The 22,830-nt window shown below is 47.3% G+C and overlaps 1 protein-coding gene across 5 annotated transcripts in view; it reads left to right on the forward strand.

Annotated features, from left to right (window-relative positions):
• Positions 1 to 22,830, forward strand: part of ARHGEF2 (Rho/Rac guanine nucleotide exchange factor 2) — a 95,079-nt gene that overhangs the window by 58,334 nt on the left and 13,915 nt on the right. For 4 of the 5 annotated variants that reach the window (XM_033136453.1, XM_033136454.1, XM_033136457.1 and 1 more), the window contains 6 exons: positions 5,292 to 5,436; positions 17,408 to 17,475; positions 19,055 to 19,118; positions 19,899 to 20,028; positions 20,799 to 20,908; positions 21,500 to 21,646. In XM_033136453.1, the coding sequence (XP_032992344.1) occupies positions 5,292 to 5,436; positions 17,408 to 17,475; positions 19,055 to 19,118; positions 19,899 to 20,028; positions 20,799 to 20,908; positions 21,500 to 21,646 (664 nt within the window). Of the gene's footprint in view, positions 1 to 3,256; positions 3,672 to 5,291; positions 5,437 to 17,407; positions 17,476 to 19,054; positions 19,119 to 19,898; positions 20,029 to 20,798; positions 20,909 to 21,499; positions 21,647 to 22,830 lie in introns of those variants that run through there. The other variant, XM_033136455.1, reaches the window with a different exon arrangement.

The following is a 22,830-nucleotide window of genomic DNA, read 5'->3' on the forward strand; positions in this document are numbered from 1 at the left end:
TTTATCTAAGGCAGTAGTTCCCAAACCTTTTTGGGCCACTGCCCCCTTGGTTCCATAAACTCATCCACAGTGCCTCCCGCCCCTATAAAAAGCATTCAAAATAGTGGTTTGCACTACCCACTAGGAGATAACAACACAATAAAATGCAAAACAGTAACAATTCATTGTAAATTTATTCAAAATCCAATTAAAACTATTCAGTTTATTTAATTCAACAAAATGGATGAACTTGATGCAGTGATACTGGCTTTTCAAAGCCTGAAAGTCATTTACACCTCCGGTGCCCCCCTGCGCCCCCCCCCCCCGCTGCCTCTAGTGCCCCCAGTGGTAGAGCGTATGCTCCCACCACCTGGGTTGGGCTCAATAATGCTGCCAGCCAAGGAGAGGGGAAGCAACGCTGTACTGCGACTCTCCCCCTCCTAGGTCAGGCCTGACAAAGGAGCAAAGCTGCAGCTGGGCGCAAGGGAGCTGGCTGTTCCCTCCTGTGCACAGCCCAGTGCAGCAGAGGGGCACCGCCCTGGCAATGCTGCTGCCACCGCCTCTCCTCTGTCCCCTTGAGAGCAGAGCTGCCGCTGGGCGTGACAGACCTCGTTGCGTGCTGGAGCCAGGACTTAATGAGGGGAGGGGGTGTCTGGTTGCGCCCCCTCTAAAAAAATGCACCCAGGCCCCCCACTATGCCCCTGAGTCCCCCCTCCCAGGTATTCCCCCTCAGGGGGCACAACCTTCCACCACAGGAAGCCCTAAAACCTCAGGACCCAAGGTCAAGAGTGCAGGCTGAATTCTGATTTGTTGGGTGAGCTTATCTTCCTTCTGCTCTAGGGTGTCCATCAAGGTTCACCCTTAGAAGTCCCAGGCACAGTCGTGCCTCATCCTCTGCCCCTGCCAGCCCTGTCCCACCATGCTCCACCCCCAATCTGACAAGGACCACCCTTCAGCTCCCGGGAGGACCTGTTTCCTGCCTCTCTCATTCTCAGAAGCAGAGACTTTGCAATCCAGCTCATCTGCTCTGCCTCACCAGACTAACCAGGAAATTGCCCAATCTGCTTCCCTTGTGACAGTGTCACCTGCTGGTTTCTAAATAGTGGGTTCCTAGGAAGCCTATCGGAGTTTCTCATGAAATGTCTTCCTTTACTGATCCTTCCCTTCTCAAGTCACACATGACAGTGAGGCCCTGCGGCCGAGGTAAGTGAGTGTGTGTCTTGAAATGCCTTCTCTGCAGCACACACTCAAAGGGACGATCTTCAGACCTCTAGTGTAGTGTTGCTGGTGTGCTAAAAGCAGACCTTAAACCAGTGGTTTCCAAGCCCCATATAATGTGTTCCAGTAATCTAACCTAGGGGTTACCAGAACACAGACAACAGAAGTTAGGCTGCCCCCTCCAGGTAGGGGAGCAGCTAGGCCACTCCCCAAGCATCACTCTCCTAGTGGGTTGTGCAAAATATACTATTCTGAATATTCTTATTTTTATAGGGTAGGGGGCACCAGGGGAGAATTTATGGAACCAAGGAGGCAGTGACGCAGCAGCCTTAAACTGCTGTTGGACGCACAGATGGTGGAATAAAGGCCCAGCAAATTTAAGAGCGCACCGGTGCTTTCTATGCAATTGGTTCTGATCATGTTGCAAAGCCTCGGATGTGGCATCCCTGCCAAAGACAACCGCTCTGTGCCAGCCTCTCTGTTTCCCAAGAAAATGTGCAACGCAGCAGTGCCTGCCACCTCCCCCCCCCCCAGACACGTGAGGCTAGGGTGGCTCTTGAGTCAAAAATAGCCAAGCCTCTGATTGCGCCTCTTGCTCAAAGCTTTGGCAACAGGAAGTCCCTGTCTCACTTCCCCTTTTCAAGGGAAGCTGCTATGGCAACCCAGTTGCCTGGCTATGCCCCGAGCAGGTCACAGGGGCTGTAGGCCCTCAACCCTCTCGCTCTTCCATCTGCAATTTTCGCCATGTTTAAGCTGACCTGTGATGGGCTCCCCACTATTGCAGTTTGATTGTCGGGCAAAAGCCTGCCGGCTGAGCTCCAGTTTTCCAGGTTGAGCTTTCCCGGTTTTGAAATTGCACCCCCTCTGCCTTTCCCTCTGTTTGGGTCAGTTTCCACTTCTTCAAGTTATCCGAGCCAGGACCTGTTTCAAAATCCCCAAGTTGAAACCTCCCCCAGAATCTGAAGTGCGTAAGATCAGGATCCCAGTATTTATACTTGGCCTGGCCAATAAAAAAGCTTCATTCCGCCTGTCAGTCACAGGGAATGATGTTGCACAATTTCAGTTCTCAAAATCTGGGGCTCAGCAGACACACACTAGTCCCAGCAAGGAATCAGGGACAGATATGATCCAGTTTGCATTTAAAGGCAAACCTGTCCAACTTGCACTTTGTCAAAACTGCACACAGATATGTGTTCGTTAAGATAATTTGCATTAAAACATTGACAAGGATTTATGAGATACTTTTTTTAAAGAGTTGGTTTACTACCGAGTAGGCATTGTTGGATTGTACTGGCCTTTAGCCCTCAATGTGCTGCGATAACCTTTTGTGGTTGCTTTTGCTGCAACAAACAGGGCCTCCACCCCTAGAAGATTGTGGGATATAAAATGATGCCATAAATGACTGTAGTGTTGAACTGGGACCTGGGAGACCACGGTTCATATCCCCACTTGGCTGTGAAGCTCACTTGGTGACCTTGGGCCCAGTCCCTCACTCTTGGCCTAACCTACCTCACAGGGTTGTTGTGAGGACAGATGGGGGAGAAGAAATATGTGCACCAAACATACATATATGCATATACATTAGCATACATGAACTTTAATACAAATCTTTGTCCCTGTTTGTTGTCCTTTTTTGTGCATGTCCCCCCCCCTTTGGTCACTTTGCAAGCGAGCTCAGCCCCTTGTTGGAGAGAAGGAAAACACTTTTGTTTTTGTTTTGTTTTTTTGCAAGGCAGGCAGCCCAGGTGTTCTGATCAGCCAGCCTGGCGTTTTGCAGGTTGATGCACTTGATTATACCTCACATCCCTTTTAAAATGGTTAAAAGTTGGAGTGTGTGTGTGTGTGTGTGTGTGTGTATAACCCAAACACTGGGAGAAGCGGGGCTTGGCTTGAGCATTCGCACCATTTTTTTATTTCAGCTAAATATTTCTTGGACCCAGCCTTCCAAATAATCCTGCCGCCCCCGCCCTGGTAATGAAGACATGATGAAGCCAGACCTTTCTCTATAGACTGTTCAACACTGAGGACTGTAGGCACGTGCGCTGGGGGTGGTGGTGGAATTTCTCAGTCAGACATATGGTTGTCATGGTTATTGGAAGCAGAGAGGTACAGGAGAAGATGAACTGCATGGGTCTCTCTCTCTCTCTCTCTCTCTCTCTCTCTCTCTCTCTCTCTCTCTCATCCACCTCCTCATATCCACCTCCTCGTTCTGCATCTCTGCAATCTGGGCTTTCCAGGCTCAGGTTGGGTCTACATACTGATTTCTCCCTTCCTGCTTCTTTCTGGGGCCTTAATTGGTAAGAGTGGTGGTGGTTAGATGTCTCAGTAGCATCCCATCTCAGCGGAAGATGAGTTACCCTTCGGTTTATGAGAGACAGCTGAGGCTCGGAGTCTCAAGACCATGCCGGGATCCCCCTAGTCCGGGGATGAGCTGGAACAGACGGCAGCCAAGCCGGAGGGGGACTGTGGCAAAGGTGTGTGAGGAGGACTGAGGCTGGGTCAACCATTCTGCTTGTGTGTGTTCGTTAGCAGAAGTTCGTTTCCGTGAAGGTTGTTTTGTGTCGTGATATTTTTTGCTGGGGGTGGGTGGCTTGTGCCTAATTTATTTTTCACTTAGGATGATTTGGCAGAACGGTTTCTTTTCACGCTCCAGGATAGGCCAACCTTCACAAATTAGTCCAGCTCATGAGACAGTCATGGTACGGATCTATTCTGCCTTGGCCAGACCTCACCTGGAGTCCTGTGTCCAGTTCTGGGCACCACAGTTCAAGAAGGATATTGACAGGATGGTAGCTGTGCAGAGGAAGGCGACCAAGATAATAAAGGGTCTGGAAGCCAAGCCTTGTGAGGAACAGTTGAGGGAATTGGGTATGTTTAGCCTAGAGAAGACGGAGAGGGGATATGATCACCATCTTCAGATACCTGAAGGGCTGTCACATGGAAGACGGAGAAAGCTTGTTTTCTGCTGCTCCAGAGGGTAGGACCCGGACTGACAGATTCCAGTTACAAAAAGGAGATTCTGACTAAACGTTAAGAAGAACTTTCAGGTGGTAAGAGCAGTTCGATAGCGGGACGGACCCCTCGGAAGGGGGTGGATTCTCCTTTGTTGGAGGTTTTCAAGCAGAGCTTGGATAGCTATCTGCTAGGGATGTTTAATTATGATTTCGGCATTGCAGGGGGTTGGACTAGATGACCCTTGGGAGTCCATTCCAAATCTAAAATTCAATGATTCCATGTAGCTTGTCTTGTTCACTTGAGCCACCTAGATTGACTTATCTCTAACTGCCCCATGCCATGCCCCTTTATTGTAGATTGTGTGTGTGGAATTGTTGGACGGAGGTTTGTGCCTTTGGGTAGTGGTGTGGAACAGGCAAACGTTAATATTCTTGTAACTTTGAAAGCCCAATATTCTTTTTTTAAAACCCTCACCAGTCTGAATGTAGCAGCTAATTCCTTTCATGCAAGAGCATGAAAGGTACACCCCCAGTTAGCCTGGCCACCGTGACTGTGGACAGAAAGGATCCTGGTGCCAAAACATTTTAGAGGAACCTCAGGGTGAGTGAGGCAGAGGGTATCAAAGGAAGAGTGGGGTGCATTCCTGGGGTGTCTATGTGCACAATGTATTTGAAGGGAATTAGGGTGGCTCAAGAGGAAATAGAGAACAAATTCTCTGGCTTGGCTTTCCCTTGTGATGGCTCTCCTTTATGTGCTCCTGATTATGACATTTCCAACTCTGGATGCGGCCGGACTTTGAGCAGCAAGTGCCTGAAATCAGCAACAGGGCATTTTGGGTATTTTGCTTAGTTTTGTTTTCAGGTGTGTTTTTCTCTTCACACAGAATTTAAATGGGGTTTTAATGATTAGAGGGTTATATTGTCTCATGTCTGTGTTACACCTGTCTGTGGGGCCACCCTCCCTCCCCAGTTCTTTGGATGTGTGAATGCTGGCAAGATGGAAACTGCACACAGGCTGTAAACACCTGCTGGGGCGGAGCCACATTGGCAAGCCTGAAACATACCTCTGATTCAGAGCCCCTTTTCTGGAAAGGGCACTGGTCACTGCCGCTAACCCATCTCTTTCTTGCTTTCCCACAGAACAAAGAGAAAGAAAGGATGAAGGAGAGCAAAGATGCCCGCTACACCAACGGGCACCTCTTCACCTCCATCACCGTCTCAGGCATGACCATGTGCTATGCCTGCAACAAGAGCATCACTGCCAAGGAGGCACTGATTTGTCCCAGTGAGTACGCCTCTAGCCTGCTTTCTTATTGCTTTTGATTTATTTAAAATAAAATAAAATTATACATCACTTGATTGTAAAAACAAACAAAACCCCCAAAACCTCAAAGCGGCTTACGAAAAGAACAAAACGATAAAATTATCAGTAAAGCAGTAAAAACAAAAAACAAAACAAAACCACCCAACTATGTAAAACATTTTAAAAACAAATTAAAATTAGCAACAAACTGAAAACCAGATTAAAAGACATGTCAGTGTTCTAAATGTCTTTATAGGCAAATGTGTTCAGCGGGTGCCGAAAAGGGTACAGCAAAGGCGGCTGCCTGGTTTCAGTAGGCAGGGAGTTCCAATGTGCTGCCACAGCAAAAGATCAATTTCTTACAAATGCAGAATGAGTATTATGTGACATCTGTAACGGTGCCAGTTCAAGCTGATCAAAGCAGTTGAGCGGGCGTACATGGGGTAAGATGATTTTGTGGGTAAACTAACCCGAAGTAATTAATAGTAACACCTTGAACTCGGCCCGGTAGCAAATGGGGAACCAGTAAATAAGGATTGGGGTTGTGGGTGTGGGTGTATTGTAAAATACCCCAAATTATGGGGCATTAGGAACTGAAATAAGCACATAGGCTGCTGGATAGTAGCTTCAGAATGCCCTTCTTTAAATTTCTCTTGGGAATGGCAGATAGGGATGGAGGAGGATTTCATTTGGCTTGCTTTGTGTGCCATGTGCATTGCCAGCATGCCAGGGCACCTGTTGCCTAGACATGCTTGCCAGCCTTGCTGCCCTAGTGGCTGAGGACCCAGTTTAAACACGAAGACCGCGTGAGAAAATTCATGCTTGGCACCACATCCAAATCAGACTCCACTTTCCCACCCAGCCAGGAAAGATAATTTGTCTTTGTAACCATTTGGCCATTTGCTCACTCAACTTATTCCTAAGAATTTTGGGGATATTTCTGCCTTTCTAAAATCACCATTTTATTACATGATTCAGGCACAGACATTGCTTGGCTGTTTCTGGACAGTGGCTTCCTTAATATAAATAGGTTGCTCAGATTTTGCAAAATGGTCCATGGCAACAGGGTGTTGTTGTTCTTTTCAACTTACTGGATTTACCCCAGAGAAGAAAAACCCAGATTGAAAGGGGGTGCAGGGGGAATGCGACAAATACAGGCTGGCATTTTAAAGACCATAGCATCTTGTGGATATTGCAAAAAACCTGAATGTGTGAGGAGCACCCATCGCATATAAGCAGCCCTCTCGGATGTAAGCCTTTTCTTGAAGGGGAATTGCAATTCTCCAGTGCTCAAACGGTTGTTGTTTAAATGCGGGAGAAATGTGATTTCCCCCCAGCCCAGCAACTAATTTTCACAAGATAGGCTCTTTCAGGTAGCTGGAGCCCTGAAAGATTGTTCTGTGTGTGCTGATGAGGCTTAGTTCTCTTGCTGCTTTTCATCTGCCCCACATGTGCAAGTGGATGTTCTCAGTCCATGCCCAGGCTCAGTAATGGGGCTGCATGAGGATTAAGCACTCAGTCTGGCCTTGGTGAAGAAGATGGCATTTGGCCTGCTCTGGATGGAGTTGCCCTCCCATTTAAGGTTTAGGGTCACAGCTTCCAGGTGCTATGAGATCCAGCCCCAGTCATGGACGCTCAAATGGCATTGGTGGCACAAAGCCCCTTTTGCTAAGCTGAATTTATTTATTTGTTATGTTACCACCCCATGCCATAGTCCTCTGACGTCTCTAGAGAGAGTATTCCAAACCTGGGGATAGGGGGTACTACTGAGAAGCCCCTCACCCTTGTAGCTGTTCCTGAGATTGAGTGGGCAGTCAGAGAAGGCTCTCTGCTGATGATCTGAGCACAGGGATTGCCAAAATTTTTGTAGAAATGTGCAGCATAGCGTTACTGCAGACTGGAACCAGAGGCATTGTTGGCTGTGTTCTACATATGTTAGGCTGGATTCAGACAGTAGTGGTGTGTGGGTGTGGGTGGGTGGGTGTTCTGAGAGCTGGTGATGGTTTGAATGAGACAGCACCCACCATAACTGGCAATCACCCCACCTTTTGTCTTTGGTTAAACAGGGTGTGCAGGTTTTTCAGGTAAAAAACTGCTAGACCACTTTGACCAGGGGCAACAGTGAGGCAGAACTTTCTACACCATAGAAGCCTCAGTCAAACAAACCCTCTCAGAAACTATGCTCCAGCCTCACTGCTTCTGCCCCTTGATTGTCATTGGTGAACTGAGCTCTGCAGGTTTCAGAAATCCTGCAAAAACCTACCAAACCTGTTCACTTGTTCACTAGAGAGAACAAAAGGCTGAGTGTGCTCACTGTGAGCAATAGTGCCTGCTTTGAGCCACCTCCAACTCCCTGAAATAGGCTGATTCCTTTCTTTCTTCTCATCTCCTTTTCTTGTGGGATTACATGACTCTTCCTCACTCCCCCCTAACCTGTTCCTGAGCCTGGAGAGCGGCCTTCCAGAACAGCTGCAGTCCTGGGCCACAACCTCTTCAGTCTGGAACATCTGCCTGTGACGACAGCTGTCCCAGAGGGGCTTTTTGCTCTTAGGCTGCAGGGGCTGGCTTTGTTGTCTGACTCCCTTGGTGACCTGGAAGGGCCTTTGATGTTGCGGCTTGTTTTCTACTGACCCCACCAGCCCCTGGCCTGAAAACTTGGCCCCAGCTGCATCTGAGCAGTCACACTTGAGCTGTTAGAGAGTTTGCCGGCAGCCATGCCAAAAGCAGCCGTCTCCTTGAGTAAATAAACATTGTCAGGCAGTGTGCTTTATTTATATATTGGTGGTGGCGGCTAACAGCTTGAATCTAGACCAGGGAGGTGGAGCCTCAGGTCCAGAGGTGGAATATGGCCCTTGAGGCATCTCTATGTGGCCCTCAGGATTCTCCCTAGGCCTCTTCCCTGGCCACACCCCTCACCAGCTTTCTCTTCTGCCTTCCTTAAGTGTGTTTGCCTGGCTGGAATGTCTCTCTGAAGAGTGATCATGGCTCTTTCAGGCCTGGATGGAGAGGCAGGGGTGGATGTTTGTGAGTGTGAGTAATCACTAAGTAATTATTAGTAATTTTTGCATGGTAAGACTCACATCCTACACTATGCCTACTTTTATTTATTTATTGCATTTCTATCCCACCTTTTTTCTCCAAGGAGCTCAAGGCGGCGTACGTGGTTCCCCACATCTCCTCATTTAACCCCCACAACAGGCATGTGAGGTAGGTTAGGCTAAGAGGCAGTAACTGATCTTGAGGTCACCTAATCAACTTCCTGACCAGTTTAGGATTTGAACCCTGGTCTCTCCTGGGACCTAGTCCAAGTATCTAAATACTATAAGCACTGTGCTACACGGGCTGTCTAGCCTCAGCCACTCTTGCGTCTGGCTCCATCTACCACTGGCGTTATTATGATTATTATCAAACTTATAGTTATATAGTGCCATCATGGTACATGGCACGTGGCCCTGTGAGATAAAGTGGCCCTCTGGTTGAAATAAGTTCACTATCTCTGGCCTAGGTTCTCAAGAGTTGGGCTTCCCTCTGCCTAGCTACTTGGCGGCTAGATCTCAGCCTGGCCAGGTGCTCATTATAGTTACTCTCTTGCCCATGCCCGCTGCAGAAACTTCCTTCTGGGAAAGGAGGAGGTTACCTCTGAGCTACTCCTGCGCTCCTGGTCTGGTGCAACACCCAGCTCCCACTAGTTGGTTTCCCTGGTTTTATGCACAATTCTACATTTTGGAGTTGCTCTACTGCAGTCTGAGTTCAGGTTGAGGCCAAAGCTTACTTGCTGAACATGATAATTCAACAGGTTGGGCGCATAAGGCCTTGCCAAAAAAAGAGAGCAGCAAAGGACACAGATCTGCATAACAGGTACATGTGCCAACTTTCATGAATGGATGCAATTACTATCATTTAAATGAAAACACAGTATATCTTGTCATGGTGGGGAAGGCTGTGTGCCGGCTCAGTCTGCTCCCAAGTGCTGCTGGAACAGACTCCCTCGGAAGGTGGTGGACCATCCTTCATTGGAGGTTTTTCAACAGCAGTTGGATGGTCACTGTCAGATATTCTTTAGTTGTAATTCCTGCATTACAGGGGATTGGACTAAATGACCCTTGGGGACCCTTCCGACTCTAAAATTCTATGATTCTATATGCTGAGAGGCAACATCAAACCCACCCTTTTTTATAAAGGTCCTTATCTTTAAACCCAATTTGGACCAAGCACCTTTCCAAGCGGAGAATCACTTCAAAAAGATAACTATCCTTGATCTTTCAAAGCATATATATATATTTAGGGCATCATTTAGTTGGGATTCAGCCCCTCAACCTGTTAGAACACCTGCGTTCATCTCTGCAGACAGGAGGTGGCATAGTGGGGAGGTGAGAAGCAACATGCAGGTGCACAATTCCTTTCCCTTGCTGCTGAGTAGCCACAGAGCATCCTCCCCCATCAAAGGTCAAATCTGCACCATACATTTAAAGCACTGTGATACCGCTCAGGGCTTCCCCTAAAGAATTCTAGGAGCTGTAATTTGTTAAGGGTGCCGAGAGTTGATAGGAGACCCCCTTTCCCCCTCGCAGAGCTACAATGCCACTTCCCAGGGGAATAGGGGACCTCCCAACCATTATACACACACTTTACAAACTACATTTCCCAGGATCCTTTGCATTAGATGTGCACTTTAAATTATTGGTACAGGTCTGCCAAAGGTTTTTACGGCTCCTCCTCCCATCCATGTGAGAGGCACAAAAGGGGCTCATCTCTCCCTCCCTCCTTCTTCCGGCTGAGACTGTCCCTTCCATGTGGGCTACGGGACTTGGCAACTGTTCCCGGCCCAGCAGATGGTCCTCTGAACAAGCTGGCCGTTTGGTGTTTTTCTCCTTAGCCCTCCTCCCTGATGGTTGGGGGTGGGCTTGGAATTTTCCGGGTGCGGGGGAATCTCCTGGAAGCCCTTTTGCATTATTGATCAGAAACATCAAAGCTCCTTATAAAATATATTGAAAACTGTTAACAAACGGGGGCGTTTTAAAAGTCAGCTCTGCCTCGCAGCATTAGAAATGGGGCAGCAGGGGGACCCCTAGGACCACCAACAAGGGAACAGGGGATTGAAACCAATAGTTTTATCTGGTTGGTTCTTAGGGGAGAGGCCAAAGCTCAGTGGTAGAGGGGCAGAACTAGGTGTCTCCATTTAAAGATTCTATCCATCTACTGTATCTAGCCACTTTTTAGGGTGAAACCCTTCCAAGAGTGTCACAATATATAATCAGGGGTCAGGTGAACAGAAACGCCTCTGTCACCTGGACTGAATAGACCAGTTGTTGCTAACCTGGCGCTCTCCTGGTGCTTCAGACTACAACTCACATCAGCCCCAGCCAGCACAGTCACTAGCCTAGTGAGCTTCATCACCAAGTAGAGGTGTGAACCCTGGTCTTTCCCAGATCCTAGTCTGACACACTAAGCCAGAGCTTTCCAAGCTGTGTGTCGGCTGCAGTGTGCGCTCCCTGCACTCCTCCCGGGGCTGGAAAGGGTTTAGTTTAACCTCTGGTTTGCTAGTAAAACAGAATTACTGCGTCATGAAAAAAATGCATGTCTAAAAAGTGTGTCATCAACGTGAAAAGTTTGGGAAGCTCTGCTCTAAGCACTACACCACACAGTCTATGCACCAGAAGTGTCTGCTTTGTTTTGGTTTTGGGCTTGTTTGCTGCTTTTGTGTTTTTAATCACCTTACGAGCACATTGCCTTGAGGTGGTGGCTTTGAAGGCCATTAATAATGCAATTGTTTTTGTAGTAGCAATAATAATAATAATAATAATAATAATAATAATAGATCTTCTAAAGGCAAATCATGGTCTTTTTTAATGAACCCCAGCTCAGCACCACACCACCCCCACCCCCACCCGCCTTTCCCTCCCTGAATCTGTTATCTCGTAATTGGCCTGTAGCCACATTTGGGACTCTGCTGGTTTCCCCTGCTTTGATCTCTAGGATTGGGAGGGGGTGGCACTTGTATTTGTGGAAGCGAATAAATGGCACTGCAGGCCTCCTTGTCCGCCTGTATCGCTCCGATTGTGCTCTGCTGTTATCTCAGGCTGGCCTTTTTCCTGGGCCAAGATTTCCCTGTGCTTATGATCTCTTTCTCAAACATGGGGGCTAGAGTGGAGCAGATAATGAACAGAGCACACAGGGCTGCCAGGTCTCAAGCAGGGTCACCAAGGCAGGGCTTTATATTCATACCCTCCTTTCTTCCAAGGAGCTCAAGGCAGCAGACATGGTCCTTCCCTCCTTTGTTCAATCCTTACAACAACCCTGTGGGGTAGGCGAGGCAAGAGAGAGCATGTGTGTGGCTAACCAAAGGCCACTTACTCACATTGTCTCCAAACTGAGAAACGTCTGAAACACTTCAGCCTTTTCTCATGGGGGTGCCGCTCTAGCCCCTGGATTATTTTGGTTAAAAAAAAGCGGGTTTTTAAAAAGGTAGATGTCCCTACACCTGTGAATGAAGCAGATATGGGAATATACATGGCTACCCAGCTTGTGTGGGGTGTGTGGTTAGCAAAAGTGAGCCGGCACATTTCATATCTGCTATGTTTTGCATTCCCTGTGTGTGCGTGCAAAGAGTGTGTGTGTGTGTGTGTGTGTGTATGTATATATGTATGAGTAGGGCAGCTCTCTTCCCTTCTTAGGAAACCTCCACCCTGAAAAATCTGGCACCAATCCTGATGCCTTCTCTTGGATGACAGTGCAGGTGTCTGCCAGAATCCACCTTTCTCAACCGGGTGCCTCCACCCGATGTTTTGGACTCCCATCAGCCCCAACCAGCAGCTGGGTACCAGGTTTGAAAGAACAATCCAGTGAGTTTGTGGCCAAGGCAAGATCTGAACCCGAATTCCCTTGCAGCTCATGGCTCGTTCTTTTAATTGCCGCATTGGGCATCTCTCTCCAGAAATGAAGTGAGTGCAGGAAGGTAGATTAGGCTGCAGACATTTGGTCCTGTGGAGCGGGAAGGAATTTCTCACTTCCCTTTTGCCACTTGGAGCAGTGCGTAAGACAAGCAGACTTGCCAATCTTGAACAACAATATTTTCTTCCTTCTCAGGAAGAACATGACTTCACTTCCTTGCTGGCAGTCCCAAGCTGTTGTGTCTGAACAAGCTCCTCAGGCATCTAAACTTTTGTATTCTGGATATTATTTTCTTGTGGGAGAAGATGGATCTTTATAAATGTTGGGATGGTTCTAGGCACTGTAGCAGGCAGAAATCCATCAAGGGGAGCATTTCCCATAATCCCCATCCCATCCTGTTGAGCCTCTCTTTGCTTGTCATGCAGAGAATATTGTTAGGAGTTTTGGGGATCCTGTAAGGGGGTTGTAGAATGTAAAAGATTGAGCTTGCCAAATCAGTCTCTTTGTGTAGGCCAGGGCTTTCCAAACTGTCGCGACACATTAATGTGCCAGCTTCAGTTTGATGCATGTCTAAAAGTGTGTCACCAACATGAAAAGTTTGGTTGTGTTTGATGGATTAAGTACATGATTAGCATAAGCGAAGAATCCTAGAATTGTAGCATAGGAAGAGACTCCGAGGTGCTTTATTCCAGCCTCCTGAAATGCTCTGCGCCATAGAATGAATGGGTAGGCCTTTCCTCCACCTCCTCTCACCCAGCCACTAGGTAGGAGAACAGTAGCCAGAGCTGTGTGTTTGATTCAGCTGGAAGCTGGAGACAGGGAGACATGCTTGCTCTGTGCTGCATCTCAAGCTGTGACTAATGGAGAAGCAAGAGCCCATTGTGGGGTTAATTCTGTGAGCTCCTCCATCTTATGTTCGGGTTTTATACAAAACCATATATAAATGAAAATGAAACCATATACCCTAAAGACAACACAGTATCTGCTGACCTTCATTCCAAGGCAGCTGAACCTGGTTAAGTGCCTGGAACCTATAGAGTCTCTGACCCCTGGAGATTGGGGTGGCTTGTAACACTGGGGAATTTCTGCTTCTCCTGTGGTCTTTTAAACAAAGTTCAGGAGTGAGGGTTGGCTGAAAACTTTTGAGTAGCTCAGTGACTCACAAGGAGGAGGGAGGTGTGAGAACTTTCACTCCCCCGTCCTGTACTTACAAGGATCTGAGTGTCTTGAGTCTTTTTACTGCTGTTGTCTGGAAATCTCTTTCTAATCTTACATCAAAGGCAAGGCCATTTGCACTTTGAGGGGCCGCTGAGGGAGCTATCTGTTGATGAAAACACTTGCAACAAAACGATCCTCATATACCACCCTCCAAGAAACATTCTATGCCTATACACAATGCAAATAATGCAGTCAAACACAAAGTTTGTATTACAGGTAGGTAGCTGTGTTGGTTTGCCATAGTAAAAAAATAATAAAAATCCTTCCAGTAGCACCTTAGAGACCAACTAAGTTTGTTCTTGGTATGAGCTTTCGTGTGCATGCACACTTCATCTTCAGTTTGGAAATAGCTTAGAATTGATTCCATCAGGTGAGTGTCCCAGAGTGAGCCGTGGGTAACTGGTGGTCTATCCCACCATGCCTCTAGAATTAAGTTAGTAGCTGTTTTCCAATATTGTGTTTATATATTCCCAGCTACAGACATGAAGTAGGTCCTTAAACGAGTAAATTCTTATTTTTACATCTACCTGTATATTATGCTTTTCTTCCATCCTGGAACCTATCTGTGTGGTTCCCAGGCAGTCACCCATCCAGGCATTGAACAGACTCAGGTTTTCATTCCAAAAGACTGCATCCCAAACCTGCTTGTCTTCCAGGTGTGAACACAGGTAGTGATGGCTGTAGGCATTTTATTTTTTAAAAAAACCCCAAAAAAACCGCACATTAAAAAAGTTTCCCTACCTCCCCATCCAAGTACAGACATAACTGAGAAATGACTGTCCCTGCCAGAGAAATCCACTTCCTGTGCACATCATTTCCTCCTACTCATGCATTCCTGGATATTCCGTGAGTCACTGAGCTTGGTGAACTTGTTGTGGTTCTCCTAGCATAAGCAGATTGAGCAAATGGAGGGCTGCTGGTGGTGGGGCAGGCTCTGATTAAACGTCGTCGTATATCCTGAAGGAGAAATGCATGAAAAGAAAAACGGGGATTGACTTTCTATCCCATCTGGCAGTCACTCACAAGAGGGCCTTGATTTGCTGGCCCAGGAGGGGTAGCTCAGAATATGAGCTACCCATTTGCTTCCTTGATCTTAATTGCTTCCTTGCCCTCTTAAGTATAGGCGTAAACCAATTGGGCAGTGATGTGGAACTGAATGGGCTTCCCTCACAGAGTGTCCTGGGAATCGAGGAGTGAGGGATTGCCAACAGAATTCTTAGGCCACAAATACAGAGGAGACTGTCTTCTCTGCAACTTACTTTGTCGGTGAGGTTGCAGGAGGATGGTGATGGTGGTGGTTGGGGGAGACTGAGACGTGGGGTTACACATTCTCCGGATTTTTCTCTTAGTGTTCCCTCAGCGCCACCCTACCATTTCCAGAATTCCCTAGCTGGGAACAGTGAAAGTTGAAGCTGGATTTGAAATTGGTTTGAATTTGTAGTGTGGACATGCCCTGACACTGCAAACTTTTTTAAGTTGGTTACAGAAGCATATAACAGCCCCACAGCCCCACTGACTTGGGGCTCCCTGACCTTTTCCTCCTCAGCATAAACTGCACCAAAGGCCTTCATGAGGCACCTCAGCTTTTGGCTCAAGATGGACTGAGTGTTTGGAGGGGAGCATTGGAGACAGAGCTCCACACTAGAGAAAAGAGCTCAAGTGCCCTGCACCTATGCCCATGCTAAACCAGCCCTTTGCCTGGGCATCATTTAGAATAATTGAATCATAGAACTATAGAGTTGGAAGGGATCCCACTGGTCATCTAGATGGAGAAATCACACCTAAAGCATCCTTGACAGACAGCCTTCCAACCTCTCCTTAAAAACCTCCAAGGAAGGAGAGTCTACCACCTTCCAAAATCGTTTGTTCCACTGTTGAACAGCTCTTGCTGTCAGAAAGTCCTTCCTAATATTTAGTCAGAATTTGTGAGAAAGCAGATGAGGTGTTCTTTGAATCTGAAGCTATCTGGCGAATCATATACGAAGCCCCCTGTGCCTCCCCCCCTGGTCCAATTTGAGCCTTTTATTTCTCCTCTTCCTTATTCAGAAAACCAAAAGGGTCCACACTTGAATGCATTGAACATTCTTTTCACGGAGAAAATCTTTATCCAGGGACTTTCCATGTGAACACTCACAGCTTGCTTCAATCAGTTAGAGAGATTTGCTCTGTGGCACCTTTTCCATGCTGGCGTTGCTGTCTGCTTGTGGAGTGCAATAATCTAGATTAAATGGGGTGAGTGGAGACACAGTGACGCAACACCATGTAGTCTGTGGGACTGGAATGGTCGCCTTGTGGTCACATCTCCTTTTGCGAATCTTGCGGACGACAAAGAAGAAAGAGATGGCCACTCTCGTATGTGTATGTGTCCTTGATCCATTTATTCCAGCAGTCAGAGAGGCAGCCTTCTCCTCCCCCCATTTCACTCACACCATCCTTCCGAGCGGATCGTGGAAGGAACAGGCTGTAGCATGGGGGAGTGATCACCGTGTTCTCCCCGATAGTTCCTTGCAGCCAAAAGCTTGGCACAAAGGCCATGCCCAGCAGGGGCAAGCTGCCATCTGTGTGCCAGCCAAATGGGCAGGATGTCGACCTTCACTCTTCTCTGAGGGTGGAGGAAACAGCAGGCTGCAGTGTGAGGGGGGTGGACATCATCCAGAAGGCAGAGCTGTTTGGGTTGTCCCCCCCCCCCACCACCTGCTACTCCTTTCTACAGACCCAGAAACTTTGGTGGTGCTTTACATGTTGCTTCCAAACTTCCTTTTGAACCCCTGATTGGCTCCGAGATGGGGGGTCCATTTTCAGCAAAGAGCTGTCTCATGGGCCGCCTCCAATGATAATGCCCCCCATAGGATCTGTGGAAACCTTTCTTTTTTGTTTCTGGCAATACTCAGGTGTTGACTTGTTCTGGCGCATTGTGGTAAAATACAGACACTGCCCCACAAATCATCATCACCATCACCATCACCATCACCATCATCATCATTATCATCATATCTTACCCTTCCTCCCAAAGGCACCCTGGCACAGTAAACTCATTAATAACAAAATACATTTTAAAAGTAGTTAAAAATGTTCTGCCAGCCAATGATTTCAGGGATGCCAGGAACAGTATCTTCCTGCCACCTAATGCCTGGGCAGACAGGAATGTTTTTCAGTTCTTCCTGAAGGCCGACAACAAGGGAGACAGATGCACCTTGCGCAGAAGGGCATTCCACAAACAGGGAGCTGCCACTGAAAAGACCCTGTCATGGGTCAATGCCAGCCAGGCAGCACTACCACCGCCAAGACCTCACCTGCCAATTGTAGAGTCTGAGATGGTTGAAGTTGGTCCAAGACATTTTGCTGCCCAAGGCAGAGAACAGGATGGGTCCCCCTCCCTTCATTTCATATGTATAGAAGCTGAGTGGGCTGGCCATTGAACCTCAAACACAGCTGAGAGCAGAGGGCTAGTGCAAGGGCTGTCAATGTTATTTTATGTACTTATAGAATCACATGTGATCTTGTGGCAGGTCACCACTGTTACATACAGGGGGACAGCCAAGGGGCTATAGCTGCTGCTCGCCAGCTTCTGCCGCCTGAGTCGATAACCTCACTCTCCCTAATGGTAGGGCCTGCCCTGACTCTGCGTGTTCAAACCTGTTCAAACCTTTGTTCATTTTCAATCAATCATGTCACTGCAAGATGGGTCCTAGTGGAGAGCTTGGCCCTGTCTGCTTGGTCACCCTGGCTGAAAGGGCCTGTTAAAAAAATATAATGTTCTGTTTTCTGATTTAGTGGATGAATCTGAGCATCCGATTGACACTGCCTCTTTCTCACTCGCTCCTCCTCTGTCTTTCCCTTCCAGCCTGCAATGTCACCATTCACAACCGCTGCAAAGATACTTTGCCCAACTGCACTAAAGTCAAGCAGAAGGTGAGTGTGTTCGTGTACATGTGTGTGTGAGAGAGGGGAACTCTTGTAAGCCATGAGCGGGGGGGGGGGGGCGACGACGACGACGGATGACACATGAGAGACAAATGTTTTTAACCAGCTTGTTCCACATACTACACTATTTTACTTATTTATATTCATTTTATTTCGTGAAATTTATATATCAATTAATTGGAGAAAAAAACCTCAAAATGGTTTACCAAAAGAAAAAAAACCGAGTTATTAGTTTTAAAAAAAAGTAAAAACATTCAAAAAAATTAAACCCAACAATAAACTAAAAACACATCAGCATTCTAAACATCTGGACAAGCAAAAATGTCATTAGCAGGTGCTGAAAAGAGTACGGTGGAGGTGCCTGCCTGATGTCAATAGGCAGGGAGTTCCAAAGTGTTAGATGCCTAAAAGATTGATTTCTTGCCATTTTGGAGTGAGTATTGCTTGGTACTGGTACAGAATTGAGCTGCTCAGGCCATCCCTGGGTCATCCTCGGGGCCCTTTCAGTTGCAGTATTTAAAAAAGAAAAAGCTTTGAAAGCCTGCCTACTTCCGTTGGATGCCAGCCAAAATTGTGTGTGTGTGTGTGTGCTTTGTTTTCCTGCTGTTGCTTTTGAAAGGGGTTTTATATTATTACGTGGTGGCGTTTGTTTTGATTTTGAATGTTTTACTACAGGATGGCATTTTATACTTCTTCACATAGCGAGTCGTTAAACTATGGAATTCACTTACAGGTGGGTAGCCGTGTTGGTCTGCCATAGTCGAAACAAAATAGAAAATTCTTTCCAGTAGCACATTAGAGACCAACTGAGTTTGTTCTTGGTATGAGCTTTCGTGTGCATGCAGAACAAACTCAGTTGGTCTCTAAGGTGCTACTGGAAAGAATTTTCTATTTTGTTTCGACTATGGAATTCATTGCCACTGGAGGCAGTGACAGGCAGGCTCCAAGCTAGACTGCTTTAAAAGAGGATTAGACAAATTCATGGAGGAGGAGAAGGCTGCTGATGGCTACTGACCAGCATGGCTATGCTCTTTCTCTATGGTCGGAGACAGTGCTTGTGAACACTAGTTGCTGGAAACCACAAGAAGGGAAAGAGGGCTTCTGTGCTCAGATCCTGCTTGCAGGTTTCCCACAGGCATCTGCTTGGCCACTGTGAGAACAGGATGCTAGGCTAGCTGAGCCCCCTTTGGTCTGATCCAACAGGCTCTTCCGATGTTCCTATGTTGAGTTTTGACTGAAAAGTTTTGGCTGAGCACAGACTGAAAAGGCAGCTGAAAAGATAAATAAATAAGAGCCTTTGGGAATCTGCTTGCGGTAGCAGCACTTTGAGAGATGGCCCCCCAAACACAAAAGCAGTAATTTATCAGATATGGGTACCAAGAAATAGAGACGAGAATAAGCTGCAGTGCTCGCTTTCCTGTTCCAGAGAAAACCATCCAAAAGCAGCACACAGGAGATACTTCAAAGCCACCCCCTTTCTCCTCCACCAGAGCTTTATTGCAATGGCCCAGCTGCTGCTCATCGTTTTTCTCTTTCTTTCTTTCTCTCCGCCCCCCGCCCCTTGCAGCAGCAAAAGGCAGCCTTGCTGAAGAACAATTCAGCCCTGCAGACGGTGTCCCTGAGGAACAAAAGTGAGTGGAGCTGTGAATCCCACGTCAGGAAGCGGAAACGGGGCAGAGAGTCAGCTGGGGGAGCAGTTCTCCTCTGCTAAAGGAACTGCCTTATAAGGCCCCACCCGTGATATACACTTAAAGCAGTATCATACCACTTTAAACAGTCTCAGCTCCCCACAAGGAATCCTGGGAAGTGTAGTTTGTTAAGGGTGCTGAGAGTGGCTAGGAAACTCGTATTCCCTTACCAGAACTACAATCCCCAGAGTTCTCTGGGAAGTGGGACTGAAAGTTAGAGTCATGGCTTCCCCTAAAGAATCTGTTAAAAAGCAGGATGCTGATGTTTTACATTATTAATAATTTTTTTTATTGCGGATGGGGCCTTAGTAAGCACGGCCTGTGCTGCTGAGAAGAGGAGAGGGCAGCTGGGGAGATACAACTTCTGAGGTGCTTTCCCCAGTTTTGGGTGGGGCAGGGGAAGAGTGAGGCTCACTTTAGTCTAATGGACCCTTCAATAAAGTGTGGCCCTGAAACCCCTTTGGCCAGCTCTGAAAATAGTGGGTGCTTCTGAACATGTGCAGAGTGCCTTTCTGTCAAAGCCACACCTCTGAGATCTCTTCTGGATACAGTGGGGATGGAAGGGATGGAAGTGTTGTCTTAAGCACCAGCACCCTTAGTCGTTTGTAGAAACCCGGTGGAGTGTTATCAGCTGCCTGAATCACATGATGCAACTTGTCCTTTGATATGACAGAAGCCTGTCTTGCAATTCTTATCACCCCCATTTCTCTTTCAAATCTCCAGCCACCATCAGGGAGCGCCCCAATTCTGCCATCTACCCCTCTGAGAGCTTCCGCCAGACCCTGCTGGGATCTCGCCGGGGTCGTCCCACCTTGTCTCTTTCCAAAAGCGTCTCCACCACTAACATTGCAGGGTAAGTTGGACGGATGGCTTTAAGAGAGGATTGGAGAAATTCATGGAGGAGAGGGTTGGCGGTGGCTGCTAGCCACAATGGCTGTTCTCTGCCACCACAGTCAGAGGCAGCAAATGCTTCTGAATGCCAGTTGCTGGAAGCTTCAGGAGGGTAGAGGGCTCTTGTGTTCGGGTCCTGCTTGCGAGTTTCCGTGGTTAGCCACTGTGAGAACAGGTTGCTGGACTTTATGGTTCATTGGCCTGATCCAGAAGGCTCATTCCTTATGCTCTTAAACTAGTGGGGAGAGAAAGCACAAATCTCTCCCTTGTGTGCCCAGATTTACATTGCAAGCTTTGTGGAGCAGGTCACCTGTCTCTTGACTTATATCGGCCCAGTCTTCCCCAACCCAGTGCCCTCCAGATGTTGCTACACTCCCAACTCCCATCCACCCCAACCAATGGAGACCAGTGGTCAAGGAGGATGAGAGTTTAGTCCCAAGAACACCTGGAGAGGGTGATGGGTTCCCCACCCTCCCTGTAGCAATATTTTTGAAACATGAACCCTCTTTGTAATGGACGGTGTCAGTCTTGTATTTCTTATCAGACTCGTACTAAGAAGACCTGGGTTCCAATCCCTGGCGGGTTCTTCAAAACTCACTAGGATCGCGCATTACCTTTGGGCAACCCCTCTCTATCTCAACCTCAACTGCTTCAAAGGGTTGTTTTGTGTATTAAACAAGATGATAAAGCGACAGTTGTATTGGTTTAGAAAATTCTCCTCTTCCTATCCAGGAATTTCAACGATGAATCTCCTCTGGGCCTCCGGAGGATCCTGTCCCAGTCCACTGACTCCTTGAACATGCGCAACCGGACCCTCTCAGTCGAGTCCCTCATTGACGAAGGTGAGATGGGAAGTGTGGGTGATGAAATCCTGTGCCAATATTCTGTGCATACGTGTAGACAACTAGGAATCTGGATGAGTTTAACACAAATAAGAACAGATAGGCTGGGTATGGATGGATGGATGGATGGATCTGTTTTTAAGGGTGCTGGGTGTTCGTCAACCTTGAATCCCCAGATGCTTGCTTGCTTTATTCATTCATTCATTTTTCCCTCCATAAAATTTATACACTGCTTGATTGTAAACATCAAACCTACCTGCTTTGTCTTTGTGGTTGAGCTGCCCCCCCTTTTTTTGCATGGGATTTCTGACCAATCAAAGCATGCAGCATTCCTGGATGAAGTCTTGGGAAGAGGACATCAGAGCCAGTGTCTCTGTGTGGCTTAGACCTGGGTTCTAAGACCATAACCCCAGATGCACTTACCTGTGTGCATGTTGTGGTTTGATAGTTCCCAATGTCCAGTGGTTCACATTTTCTGCATGCCCTCGAAGCTCAGTTAGGTTTTCATCCCCTTCCCTCCTCCCCTCCTTCATCAAAGTCATTTCCACATACGTATAGGCACAAACACACTTTCCCTCTTTTTTCCTCCAGGAGCCGAAGTCATATACAACCAGCTGATGAGCGACTTTGAGACTGGCGAGAAGGATTTTGAGGCTGATTCTTGGAGCCTGGCAGTTGACAATAACTTCTTGCAGCAGCACAAAAAGGAGGTCATGAAGCGCCAAGATGTCATCTACGGTGAGGATTTGTGCCACTTTGGCCACCCCACTTACTGAGGATTTCTGAAAGCAATGGGTCCCAAACGCCATGTCACCTTGGAAGGAGAAGCATAGTCACAGCCAGTCCATGTCTTCCCAGCAATGTACAGTTTGAAAGTCACATGAAATGCTGCCAGTGCACAAGTAGCAACCTCCAGAAAGGTAGCTGTGTGAGTCTGCACCAACAGAATCTTGAAGCACCTTAAGGAGTAGCTAATTGATGGCAGGATGAGCCTTAAAGCACATGTTTAACATCATGTGGCATTTAGCCTGAAGCTCACAGCCATTGGGAATGGGAAATAACACTCCTTCCTTCCTTCCTTCCTTCCTTCCTTCCTTCCTTCCTTCCTTTGACCCCTAGTGGAAATTGCTATACAGAGTTTGTGGAATTTAAGCCTTGCCTGGTTTTTATAAGCCTCTTCTCAGGGAGGCATACAGAAATTGTTAGGCAAAAAAAAATAAAAAAAAATTCTTTCCAGTAGCACCTTAGAGACCAACTAAAGCTCATACCAAGAACAAACTTAGTTGGTCTCTAAGGTGCTACTGGAAAGAATTTTTTTTTTATTTTGTTTTGACTATGGCAGACCAACACAGCTACCCACCTGTAACAGAAATTGTTAGGATCCTCCTTGATAAGTGTCTCAAACCAAATACAGTGGTACTTTGGGTTACATACGCTTCAAGTTACAAACTCCGCTAAACCAGAAAACGCTTCAGGTTAAGAACTTTGCTTCAGGATAAGAACAGAAATTGTGCTCTGGCAGCGCAGCAGCAGCGGGAGGCCCCATTAGCTAAAGTGGTGCTTCAGGTTAAGAACAGTTTCAGGTTAAGAACGGACCTCCAGAATGAATTAAGTACTTAACCCGAGGTACCACTGTACAACCCCCTGAGTGGTGTTTCTACTGTTTTGATTTTGGGGCCAGGTTTATTGTTAGCCGGAATAACAACCTTAAAGGGGGATTAGAGGTCCCATCCAGACCTCACACCATGAGCTGAGCGAAACATTTAGATGGATCAGGCGGCACAGTCCTCCTGGGATTGCACAACTTCCACATGCAGGAGGAAGGGGAAATTGCATATTTGAGTGCTCCCCTGTGTAAAAAGAAACAAAACTACCTGGCATGTAAAAAGGTAGCACACCAGGGAGGAGACAGAATTCTCCCT

This window comes from Lacerta agilis, chromosome 17, assembly GCF_009819535.1.
Source record: "Lacerta agilis isolate rLacAgi1 chromosome 17, rLacAgi1.pri, whole genome shotgun sequence".
In the NCBI taxonomy this organism is placed as follows: domain Eukaryota; kingdom Metazoa; phylum Chordata; class Lepidosauria; order Squamata; family Lacertidae; genus Lacerta; species Lacerta agilis.